The sequence below is a fragment of the Mobula hypostoma genome, chromosome 9 (genome assembly GCF_963921235.1).
Source record: "Mobula hypostoma chromosome 9, sMobHyp1.1, whole genome shotgun sequence".
In the NCBI taxonomy this organism is placed as follows: Eukaryota; Metazoa; Chordata; class Chondrichthyes; order Myliobatiformes; family Myliobatidae; genus Mobula; species Mobula hypostoma.
This window is the reverse complement of record NC_086105.1, coordinates 139,915,291-139,928,157: the sequence shown is the minus strand read 5'-3', so window position 1 is coordinate 139,928,157 and position 12,867 is coordinate 139,915,291. Positions and strand designations below refer to the sequence as shown.

General features: G+C 39.0%; 1 protein-coding gene across 2 annotated transcripts in view; it reads left to right on the top strand.

Moving 5' to 3' along the window:
• The window catches only part of epn2 (epsin 2), a 67,710-nt gene that overhangs the window by 40,881 nt on the left and 13,962 nt on the right, over window positions 1-12,867 (top strand). For both annotated transcript variants that reach the window (XM_063059310.1, XM_063059311.1), the window contains exons 3-4: window positions 8,978-9,090; window positions 12,244-12,351. In XM_063059310.1, the coding sequence (XP_062915380.1) occupies window positions 8,978-9,090; window positions 12,244-12,351 (221 nt within the window). The remainder of the gene's footprint in view (window positions 1-8,977; window positions 9,091-12,243; window positions 12,352-12,867) is intronic.

The following is a 12,867-nucleotide window of genomic DNA, read 5'->3' as shown; positions in this document are numbered from 1 at the left end:
ATCATTCCTGACCCTGAATTCATGTGGTAAGCTGTCTTTGTCTTCCACTTGTTCATCACACACATGGTTATTCCATCACAAAGTTATTAACATGTAATGTAAAAAGAATCGGTCCCAACACAGACCCCTGTGGAACACCACTGGACACCAGCAGCCAATCAGAAAAGGCTCCCTTTATTGCCACTCTGCTTCCAGCCTATCAGCTACCTGCTTTATCCTGGTTATTATCTCTCCTGTGATAGCATGGGCTCTTAACTTGTTAAGTAGCCTCATGTGTAGCACCTTGTCAGAGGCCTTCTGGAAATCCCAATACATCACTTCAACCAATTCTCCTTTGTCTATCTTGCTTGTTATTTCTTCATAGAATTCCAACAGATTTGTCAAGCAAGATTTTCCTTGAGGAAACCACGCTGACTACGCCTGTTTTATCACGTGCCTCCAAGTACAATGAAGTCACATGCTTAACAATTGACTTCAACATCTTCCCAACCACTCAGGTCAGACTAACTGCCCTGTAGTTTCCTTTCTTCTGCTTTTTCCTTTCTTGAAGAGTGGAGTGACATTTGCAATTTTTGAGTCTTCCGGAACCATTCCAGAATCTAGTGATTCTTAAAAGATCATTACTAATGCCTCCACGATCTCTTCAGTCAGCTCTTTCAGAACCCTGGGATGTATACCATCTGGTCCAGGTGACTTATTTACCTTCAGACCTTTCAGTATCTCAAGAACTTTCATCCTAGTAATGACAAGTTCACACACTTCTGACCCGTGACATTCTGGAACTTCCACCATACTGCTAGTGTCTTCTACAGTGAAGACTGATGCAAAATGCTTGCAACGCACACAAAATGCTGGAGGAACTCAGCTGGCCATGCGGCATCTATGGACAAAAAGCACAGTTGATGTTTTGGGCCCTGAAACATCGACTGTACTTCTTTCCATAGATGTTGCCTGGCCTGCTTAACTCCTCCAGCATTTGCAGATTTTTCCTCTTTGTTTCTAATGTAAAATACTGACTCAGTTCATCCGCTATTTCCTTGTCCCCATTACTACCTCACCAGCGTTGTTTTCCAGTTTCGCCTCTCTTTTACACTGTATGTAGCTGAAGAAACTTTTGGTATCCTCTTTAATCTTACTTTCATATTCCATCTTTTCCTTAATGACATTTTTTCATTGCCTTCTGTTGGGTTTTAAAAGCTTCCCAATCCTCTAACCACACTAATTTTCCCCCTATTATGTGTCCTCTCTTTGGCTTTTATGTTGTCCTTGACTTCTCTTGTTAGCCACAGCTGTATCATCTTGCCTTTAGAATACTACTTCCTCTTTGAAATGTATATCTGTGTCTTCCAAATGGTTGCTAGAAATTCCAGCCATTCCTGCCTTTGCTGCTGTGCTGTCATCCCTGCCAGTGTTCTTTTCCAATCAATTTTGACCAGCTCCTCTCTCCTGCCTCTGTAATCCCCTTTTCTCCACTGTAATACTGATAAATCTGTCTTTAGCTTCTCCTCAAATTTCAGGGAGAATTTGATCATATTATGATCACTTGCCCTTAAGGGTTTTTTTTACCTGAAGTACATTGCATAACACCCAATCCAGAACAGCTGATCTCCTAGTGGGCTCAACCACGAGCTGCATTAAAAAGCCATCTTGTAGCCATTCTAGAAATTACCCCTCTTGGGATCCAGCACCAACCTGATTTTCCCAATCTACTTGTACATTAAAATCTCCCAGGTCTATTGTAACATTCTCCTTTTGGCATGCTTGTTCTATTTCCTGTTGTCATTTGTAGACCATATCCTTACTGTTGTTTGGGGGTCTGTATGTAACACCCATCAGGGTATTTTTTTTAACCCTTGCAGTTCCTTGGCTCTATCCACAACCATTTAACACCTTCTGACCCTATGCCACCTCTCTTGAATAATTTTATTTCATTTTTTACCAACAGAGTACCACCTCCTCTGCCTACCTGCCTGTCCTTTCGATGCAATATATATCCTTGTTAAACTCCTAGCTATAAATCTTCTTTCAGCCATGATTCACTGATGTCTACATCATCATGCACGCCAATCTTTAACTGTTACAAGTTCATCTACCTTATTCCATATACTGTGCAGATTCAAATATGATACCTTCAATCTTGTATTTACCCTTTTTGATTTTGTCCACTTTTTACATTGCAACTCATCCTGCTGACTGCAATTTTGCCCTATCATCAGCCTTTCATGCCAGGAGTCTCACAACACATTTCCCTTGTTTGTAAGCCAATTATCTCATTCTCAGCACTCACTCCAGTTCCCATCCCCATGCCAAATTTACTTAAACCCTTCTGAACAACTCTAGGAAACCTGCCCACTAGGATATTGGACCCCCTCGGCTTCAGGTGTAACTCATCCCTTTTGTACAGGTAATACCTTCCTCAGAAGAGATCCCAATAATCCATAAATCTGAACCCCTTCCCCCTGCACCAGTTCCTCAGCTGTGCATATTCCTGCCAGATCATCCTGTTCTTACCCTCACTGGCTCATGGCACAAGCAGCATCCAGAGATTACTACCCTGGGGGTCCTGTTTTTCCATTTTCTACCTAGCTCCTTAAAGTCTCACTTCAGAACCTCCTCACCTTGTCTACCTATGTCATTGGTGCCAATATGTACCAAGACTTTTTGCTGCTCACCCTTGCCCTTGAAAATGCCATGGAGCCACAATGAGATGTCCCTGATTCTGGCACCAAGGAGGCAACATACCATCCATGTGTCTATATATAGCCCGCAGAATCTAGTCTCTGTTCCTCTGACTGTGGAATCTCCTATCAACACTGCAGTCCTTTGCACCTCTCTGCTGCTCTGAGCCACAGCACCAAACACAGTGCCAGAGACCCAGTCATTGTGGCTCCTCCCATAGGTCGTCCTGCTCAAGAGTACCTAAGATGTATACTTTTTATTAAGGAGAATGGCCACAGGTGTATTCTGCATTGGCTGTGCATTTTCCTTCTCTCTGACAGTCACCCAGTTACCTGTCTCCTGCAACCTAGGGGTGACTACCTTACTGTAGCTCTTATCTATCTCATGTTGAGTTGAAAGTCATCGAGCTGCAGCTTTAGTTCCTTAATACATTCTCTCAGGAGCTGGAGCCCAGTGCAACTGGTGCAGATGTGTTTATCTGAGAGACTGAGGTCTCTCAGACGTCCTACATCCCAGACACAGTACAAAACACTGCCCTGGAGTCATTTTCATGACACTATTATGCCTTAATAGACAAAGAATAAACAAATAAGTACAAAAAGAGAGAAACTTGTCTGATACTTTATCTGGTCCAAGCCTGATCTCGCCTAAGCGTAATGAGCCAAAGCCACTCTAAACGCTGGCTCACTCAAACAAATGGCTGCTCCACTTGCGATATTTTTATTCGCCTTTTCTAATGAATCCCTCTTGTTGATTAAGTTGTGCTGCAACCAGAGAAAGTGTCGGAAAGCTCTGCCTTTTAAATCTTGATCATGGACCTGATTTGTCACTCTGACACTGACGAATTCAGTCTTTAATACATGCTGAGATCTTAATTTTTTTGCTTAATGTGGTGTTTTTTGATTTTTCATTAACAGCTGCTCATTACATATGTGAGGTCACTTCTCAGAAATGTCTGGTGAGCAGAGACCTGCACATCGCTTAGGAACCTTCCCAGTGCCTTGTGGAACTTTTCATTTGTGACATCGGGTCAGCACTCAAAAAAAAATTTTAAAAAAAAATTGTATTTTGGAGGTTTTTGGATTTTGGAATTTCAGATAAGGGGTGCTTAACCTGTAATTAAACATGTAGAGGATGCTCCTGGTACTGGTTTGTTGGATAGATGTAGTAGTGTCTTATTGGGAAAACTGGTGGTGATTAGGATAGAGATTTTATGTGGAATAATGCTTCCTTATTTTAGACAACATCGTAGTTTTAATAGTATGAGTAGAGAGAGAAACAGAACTAAGTGGAGGAAAATATAATAGAATTGTTAAAATTTGTACAAGTTACATTCTTTGGCATGGTTGTATATTTCTAAACACATCAATGTTCTTGTTATGAAGAAGTAAATCAATTGCGTAAGACAGCATTGAGGAACAGTGAAAGTTGTAACAGATACGGTATTGAGTCATGTTAAGTAATTGCTTATGTGAAGGAGAACAAAGTGATAGAATGTGATGTATCATATTCATAAATCCTAAGGAAAATGGAAATTAGAAAAGGACTTTGCTCCTTCACCAGAAATTCCCTAATCTATGTCAGGTTTGACCAATGTAGAAGAGGCAGCACCGGATACAATAGGTGACCCTTAATAGACTCACAGGTGAAGTGTCACAAATTTCAATGATGCCACTTTTAAGTGAAATGAACCAAATTATTATTTTGTTAGGTTATTGCAAGTCATTTACTTGAGAAATTTGTTTCATATTAAACTGGTGGTGGCAGAGCTAGCAGAACTTGCGCCTTTCAGTTCCAGGAAATGGGTTCAATCCTGCCATTCAGTAGAGCCTACGTAGATGTTTACACATATTTCCTGAAATCATGTGGGTTTCCATTGGGTGCTCTGGTTCCTTACCAGATTCTAAAGATACACAATTTGGAAGGTTTTTTTTAACGCAAACAACAGGAATTCTGCAGATGCCGGAAATTCAAGCAACACATAAAAGTTGCTGGTGAACGCAGCAGGCCAGGCAGATGCAATTTGGAAGGTTAATTGGCCATTGTAAATTTCCCTTTGTTATAAGTGAATGGTAGAATCTGGGGAGCTTAAGGGAATGTGAAAGAATTGAAAAAGATTTAATGTAAAATAGTGCTTGATGCTTGTCATAACTTAATTGTCTTAAGTTTTGTTTCCACGCTGAATGACTGATTTTCAAAAAAGTACTGATTTTCACTTTGAGTTCAAAAATCTATTTCTGTAAATTCTAAAGTATTCCCTGTGCTTCTGTTATCCTGGATGCCAAAGGCGGCATCTTCAATTGATTAAATTAAGTGTGGCTGTGTCAGAACCAGAATTATCATAAGGTTCACACACAAAAAATGCCACCACCAGATTAATATGAAACAAATTTCTCAAGTAAATGACTTGCAATAACCTAACAAAATAATAATTTGGTTTATTTCACTTGAGTGGTATCGTTGAAATTTGTGACACTTCACCTGTGAGTCTATTAAGGGTCACTATTGTATCCAGTGCTGCCTCTTCTACATTGGTCAGGACGAACGGTCTCGGCCCGAAACATCGACTGTACCTCTTCCTATAGATGCTGCCTGGCCTGCTGCATTCACCAGCATTTTTTGTGTGTGTTGCTTGAATTTCCAGCATCTGCAGATTTCCTTGTGTTATCATAAGGTTATCATTTTTTTTTTAATTGAGTCGCACCAGACAGTCAGCCATTCTTGTCTGGCGTGTAGTGTCAGGATTGGTCTCCTTTCGGATTAACCGGGTCACGATATGAGTGTTCCTGACTCGACCCTTTTTACAAGGCTAAGTGGCTAGCTTGACGTTCAACCCGGCACGGATGGAAAGCGTGCTCGGGGAGTGGCCTGACCCTGACTTGGATTCGAACTCGGGAACCTTCGCTCCGGAGTCCGGCGCTGATGCCGTTGCACCACCAGCCGGCCAGTTATCATTGAATAGATAATTTTAAAAATGTTTTTTGTTGAAGTTTGGACAATAACAGCATTTGGAATCTGGATCCTTATTCATTTGTAGATCACTAAGTTTTGTCAACTCTTGATTCCAGAGGCAGAAGGGTTGATAACAGTGACCTTTATTTACTCTTGTTCAGTATCATGATTGGTTTGAATACAGGCTCTGACCACAAAACCAACTTTTTTTGGTTTATCTACTTTGCAGAGATCTCTCAGCAATAGTCCTTGTTTGAATAAAACTTCCACTGTTTGTGCCTTCCTAAAATGCAACACCCTCACACTTGTCCCTGTGACAAACCAATTTTCTATCTATTTCTCCCACTCCCTGGTAACTGTCTAAGGCTGAACCAAGCTCTTCATAAAAATGGTCACATTTGACCTTGCAATCAGTTGTGGTTCAGACTTCTATCCCATAAAGTTGCTCAGTTTTGTCATTGGTTGACCTCATCTGTTGCTAAATCCTTTTAATCGTACGTTTCTTATCCCTGGACTTAAAGTATTTCAACACACTCCTGTTTAGCCTTAAAAGCATAATAAATGGAAACAAACTATGCCAGCTGTTCACTCAATAAGACCATAGTTGATTCTGTACTAAAGCCTTTCTTTCCGGCATTAAGCCTATTGCCCTTGGTTCTCTTAATATCTCGGCATCCATGAATCTCCATCTTGAATACATTGAATGGCTGAGCCTTTGCAGCCCTCGAGTAGTGAATTCCAAAGATGCATTCCTTGATGAAGAACTTTTTCTCCTCTCAGTTCTAAATGGTTGAGTCCAAGACCCTTGGTTCTAGACACTACAGCCCTCTGAAGCCCTGAAGAATTTTGTACATTTTAATAAACTTGCTTTTCATTCTTCTGAACATGAGTAAAGCCCAACCTGCTTTAATCTCCTCTCGTATGACAAACATAATTGTTGGGAATCAATTTGATAAGCCTTCACTCTAGTTTAACTTCGCGAGACTCCTGACCTGTCTGTGCACTGATTTTCTGCTCTTGCACTCAAATCCTCTTTCTATGAAAGTTGTACTAATTCTATTTGGAATTATATGCTGCTTCTACATGTCAGCCTTTAGTGATTCATGTATAAGAACATCTAATTTTTATCAAATATCAACATCAAGTATCTCTTTATTTAAAAAAAAATGCTTCCCTTCTATTTTTCTACAATTACCTCACATTCTTGTGTACTATATAAGTGTGAAGTGGTTCATTTTGGTAGGTCAACTATGATGGCAGAATATAGTATTAATGGTAAGACTCTTGGCAGTGTGGTGGATCAGAGGGATCTTGGGGTCCGAGTCCATAGGACGCTCAAAGCAGCTGCGCGGGTTGACTCTGTGGTTAAGAAGGCATGCGGTGTATTGGCCTTCATCAATCGTGGAATTCAGTTTAGGAGCCGAGAGGTAATGTTGCAGCTATATAGGACCCTGGTCAGACCCCACTCGGAGTACTGTGTTTAGTTGTGGTCATCTCACTACAGGAAGGATGTGGAAGCCATAGAAAGGGTGCAGAGGAGATTTACAAGGATGTTGCCTTGATTGGGGAGCATGCCTTACGAAAACAGGTTGAGTGAACTCGGTCTTTTCTCCTTGGAGCAACGGAGGATGAGAGGTGACCTGATAGGGGTGTACAAGGTGATGAGAGGTATTGATCGTGTGGATAGTCAGGGGCTTTTTCCCAGGGCTGAAATGGTTGCCACAAGAGGACACAGGTTTAAGGTGCTTGGGAGTAGGTACAGAGGAGATGGCAGGGGTAAGTTTTTTATGCAGAGAGTGGTGAGTACGTGGAATGGGCTGCCGGCAATGGTGGTGTAGTCGGATACGATAAGGTCTTTTAAGAGACTTTTGGAAAGGTAGATGGAGCTTAGTAAAATAGAGGGCTATGGGTAAGCCTAGGAATTTCTAAGATAGGGACATGTTCGGCACAACTTTGTGGGCCGAAGGGCCTGTATTGTGCTGTAGGTTTTCTATGTTTTCAAAAGTTGTGATTTTTCTATCTTAAGTTTTAAAAATTCATCCTATTCATAGCAGGGACTATTAATTTTTACCTGAACTATTTATCAATACTTGTATTGCTCAATTATAATGTCTGTCTTCTAAACTTCCTGCTATGTACTCTCTACAAGCTTAAGCTTAAATTTATTATGGTTAGGCAGCATCCGGGGTAATTGAAACAGTTAATGTTTCAGGTGTGAAACCCTTAAAACTGGAAAAGAATACAAATCAGTTTCAAAGTTGGGAGGGGGAAGATGGATGGACAAAGGGAATATCTAACAACACACATAAAAGTTGCTGGGGGAACGCAGCAGGCCAAGCAGCATCTCTAGGAAGAGGGACAGTGGACGTTTTGGGCCAAGACCCTTCGTCAGGACTAACTGAAAGAAGAGCTAGTAAGAGATTTGAAAGTGGGAGGGGGAGATCCAAAATGATAGGAGAAGACAGGGGGGGAGGGATGGAGCCACGAGCTGGGCAGTTGATTGGCAAAAGGGATATGAGAGGATCATGGGACAGGAGGCCTAGGGAGAAAGAAAGGGTGTATGAGATAAATACATACTGTTTATCTGTTTGTGAAGCCAATTTACTTAATGTAGCATTTAGAATCAGATTAAGCTGTTTTGTCCATATAATGTGTTCCAATTAGCAACACACAGATGTGCCCAGCAGGCCAGACTATGGTAATTGAAAAAGATAAGTGAGCCAAAAAGATGAATGGCAAAATTGGCTGGTTTTGATACAGACAATATATTATCTGAAGTTGGAGAATTCACTTTCAGGTCTGGAAGGCTACAAACTGCCCAGATTTAACATCCTGATTTTTTTTTTTCAACTAAGGATGTGTGTTTTCAATATAATATTCCACAGACATGATGAACCTTTTGCAGTGGAGGATAGCTAGCTCTGAAATATTAGACAATAGTTCAGTCTTGTACTTCTGGTGACATCCTGAATTATTTAGAGTAAATGCTATTTAAGTTACTGACTTCTAATTTCCACCATTAGCCTAATATTATGACAAAACTGGATGAGAATGCAAATAACTTTTTTATTCCCAAAATAATCGATTTGAGCAGACTTGCACAATATGTGTAACAGTGCAGAATACATTTATAAAGTTTTAATTTTGTCATATTTATAATTCATGTGTTAAATAACATTAAGCCAAGGGTATTGTACATCATAATTTTTTTATACATGTACAATATCCCATTATCTGGTGACACGGTAACTGTCGTTGGCCGTTGCAGTTTCTGCTAGCTGTAGTGTAATACACAATTGAGTTGTCATTTTTTATCTTTAGTATTGATGTATTTGTTTCCTTTTAGCAACCTCTCCACGAGCTTCTTCAGAGTTGGAACAAGCTAGACCACAAACGAGTGGGGAAGAAGAACTTCAACTACAGTTGGCTTTAGCCATGAGTAGGGAAGCAGCAGAACAGGTACATCTCACACAAACTAGTCTCACTCTTTTATTCTGCTTATGCTCTTATTGTCAACCAAGTTGTGTGATGCCGTGTCAGATAGGGACTTTTTTGTTGATGTCTTGCATGACATAGAAGGTTATTATTTCTTAATAGGCTGTATTTTTCCTGCAATAAGTCTTTGAAATACCATAAATCTAGGGGACATCAAGAAATATAGTCTACTAAAACAATATTAAAATACAATTTAGAGCAGTACAGGCCCTTTGGCCCATGTTCTTGTGCTGACCTTTTAACCTACTCCACAATGCATCTAACCCTCCCCTCCTACATAGCCCATAACCCTCCAATATTCTTTCATCTATGTGCCTATAACAAAAAAAAGTTTGTGATAAGTTTAATTGCTTTCCAGTTATTTAAACAAATGTAAAGCGTATGAACTATCATATTTTCAGGAGAATTTATGATTTCTTTCCTTTACATTGATGAATTAAGGAAGCACTGAGACCAGTATTCCTATTCATGTAGAACCGTCATTGGCAACCTTGTCCACGAAACAGAAAATGATATTGAATTCCTACCTTTCTCCTTCTCACTTTTTATTTGCAGTTCTCTCTCTTTCTGATTCTTAATTCCTATTTCAGATCCTTCTGTTTACTCTTTAATTCCTAGCTATTCCACATTCCTATATTTGGTAAGTTTCCTGCTGCCATCCAGTTTGGCAGTGGCTTACAGGATTTTTGGAGCTCAGTGGAAAGAATCCCAGCTTCAAGGATTGGTTCGTTCTGCAGGTTCCATTAATGACATGGAAGGCATGCATTGATGAAACTGACTTGTTCAACTTAAGTACAACCTTGGGTTGTCGGACAAAGAGTTCACTTTTTTTCTTGAATGACAAGTTAATAGATATACCTTGCTGTTAAAGATGCTTATATGTTTCTTTATGGATAGCCAGTAATTCAGAGAAAGGGGATTGAGGCCTTATTGGTTAACTGATGGGTGCTAGAAATCTGTCACCAAAAGCATGGGAAGCATAATGAATAACTTCATTTTTGAGTGCAAAACCAGTTAATATCATATCTGCATCATATTGGAGTCATGGAGCATCAGCAACGGTTATTTGCCTTATTGTATTAAAGAAAGTAATGTAGGTTGTTTTCTTGGTATTTTAAATATTTTGCTGTTTTCATAAACACTAAAGCTGCCCCGTATTTTATCTTTAACCAGAATGCAATCTATGTGTTGCTTATTACTGTGCAAGTTGCAGGCTTTCAAAGCATTCACGAGAACATGAAAATATAAGAAAAGGAGCAAGAAAAGGCTAATTGGCCCTTTAAGCCTGTTCTGCTGCTTATCTAAATCATAGCTGATCTTCTACCTCAAAAGCCATTTTACATCTGCATCTCTGTATTCCTTGATTCCTTTTTGTCTCCAGAAATCTATCAATCTCAGTACTCTGTGACTCCGTCCCCAGAGCCCTCGGCTGTAGACAATTCCAAAGATTCTCTACACTTCTTAAGAAAGTTCTGCTCATCACTCTATTAAATAGCTTACTCTTATTCAAGGACTATGACCTCCTAGTTCTACACTCTTCAGCCGAGGGAAACATGATTCCTGTATCCAGAATATCAAGCCCTGAAACCTTTAGAGACTGCAATATACAGTATATGCTTTTAACAATCTGAATAACTATGCAGTGTCACTGATAGCAACAAAATTTTTGATTGGATTGTTGTGAACACAATACCAATGATAATCAAGTAGTAAGTTATTCACCAATTTCAAAAAACAGATTCAAAGAACATTTATTATCAAAGTATATATGTAGTATACAACCTCGGATTTGTCTTCCCACAGATAGTTTAGACACTATTAACCCAAACCTTTGGCTCTTCTCCCAAGCTTATTGTTTACCACCCTATTAAATTTTCTACAGTAAAGTCTGAAGTCTAATGAACTTGTAGACTCTAATCGACTATCTACAGATTAAGTACTATTTATATCTTTCACAAAAAATTGTGTTTTTCTGACCATATCATGATATCTCCCATTATTCTTTTAAAAAATAATCAGAATTCCAACCAATAGTTGTATACTTTGAAATTTAGTAACTGAGTTCATATTTGATACAATGGGAGAAACAAGTATTGAAAACCTGAAATGTAAAATAATTGCCACAGAAATTTGGATGGGACAACTGCACTGTATATAACAATGGATTGTGTTATTGTTAATCAAAAGCACCTCATTCTAATAGTTAAACACAAAGCATTTACAATTTTATTTTTGTAGTCTAATATTAAAATGTATGTGAAACTCATTGCTTAAATTTTAAATGCAATACATACTTAGATACCATTTAATGAGCATTTTGTGTTTAGAAGAAAACAGTGTGCTACATTGTAATATGAATGTGTAGAAATTAAGCTTTTGAACATCATACTATTTTCACAAGAAAGTCGGGGCACTTCCAGGGAGCACCGGTGATAGCAAAATTGATTCTTTCAAGTAAAACTAATTAGGCTGCAGCAGAAAAAAATATTGAAAACCTGGCACTTGTGACATAATAGAATTAGATCTAATGTGGAAAAAGCCATGTCTTTTCATTTATTTTGTTTGCATTTTTGGTTAGAACAAAGTGACAAATTAGTTCCAACACAGGACAGTGAAAATTAATTATCAAGTTCAAGGTTGATGATGCCACGTGCTAGTAATCTGCATTCCTGAATTTCAGTAAGGCAGCTTTGAATGACAAATAAAAGTTGGCAAACATATCATTTAACATTTTTGATGTACTTAAAATTTAAATTTTAAAACCAGACAAAAGGCTTTGGCTGAATATAAAATAATAGCTGTGCTTTAATTAACCTTTCAGTAGTCATATCAGTAGGCTGATCTTATTAATCTGTAGATGTGCTTTAATTAATAACTGAATTTGTGGTCAGTTCAAGGAGATTATTTAGCCTATTTGTCAGATTGTTATTTGCATCTCAAGTAGGACTGAGATATACCTCAGGATTTTCTGGTTTAATACCAGCTCTTTTCTTCCCCTTTTCCCCAGCCCCTGGACTGCTGTTTTATTTTTATTCATAATTCTTTGTCAAAATAAAAATGTATCTTTTGCAAAAGGAATTCTTTGCATAAACAACCTTGCATTGTAATCTTTGTCAGGAGGATCGCCTTCGCCGTGGTGATGATCTTCGACTTCAGATGGCCTTGGAGGAGAGTCGCAGAAATTCGTCTGTATTAGCGGGCAGCACTGCTCCGAAGAAGAAAAAGGTAAGGGTAATGCTTCCTGTACCTGAGTGTAAGACACAAGCCATAAATGTAATGGTACTGCAGAGTATAATAGAGTGTTCAACAAAATGTATGAACGTATGTTGGTAAAAGTGGAATTTTATGTCATAATATGTAATTGAAGAAATTAACATAATTGAAAGGGAAGGAAGAAGGGCCTGTATTTGCTGGAGTTTAGAAGAATGAGGGGTATCTCTTTGAAGCCTACTGAATATTAAAACCCTAGACAGAGTGAACATGGAGAGGATGTTTCTAATAGTGGGAGAGTCTAGGACCAAAGGGGCACAGTCTCAGAATACAAGGATGTCCTTTTAGAACAGAGACAGAGGAGGAATCTCTTTAGCCAGAAATTGGTGTCATGGAATTTTTTGCTACGGATGGTCAAGTTAGTGGATGTAGTTAAAATGGATGTTGATAGGCTCTTGACTAGTAAGGGGTCCAAAGATCGCAGGGAGAAGATGGAAAAATGTGGTTGAGAGGGAAAATAAATCAGACACG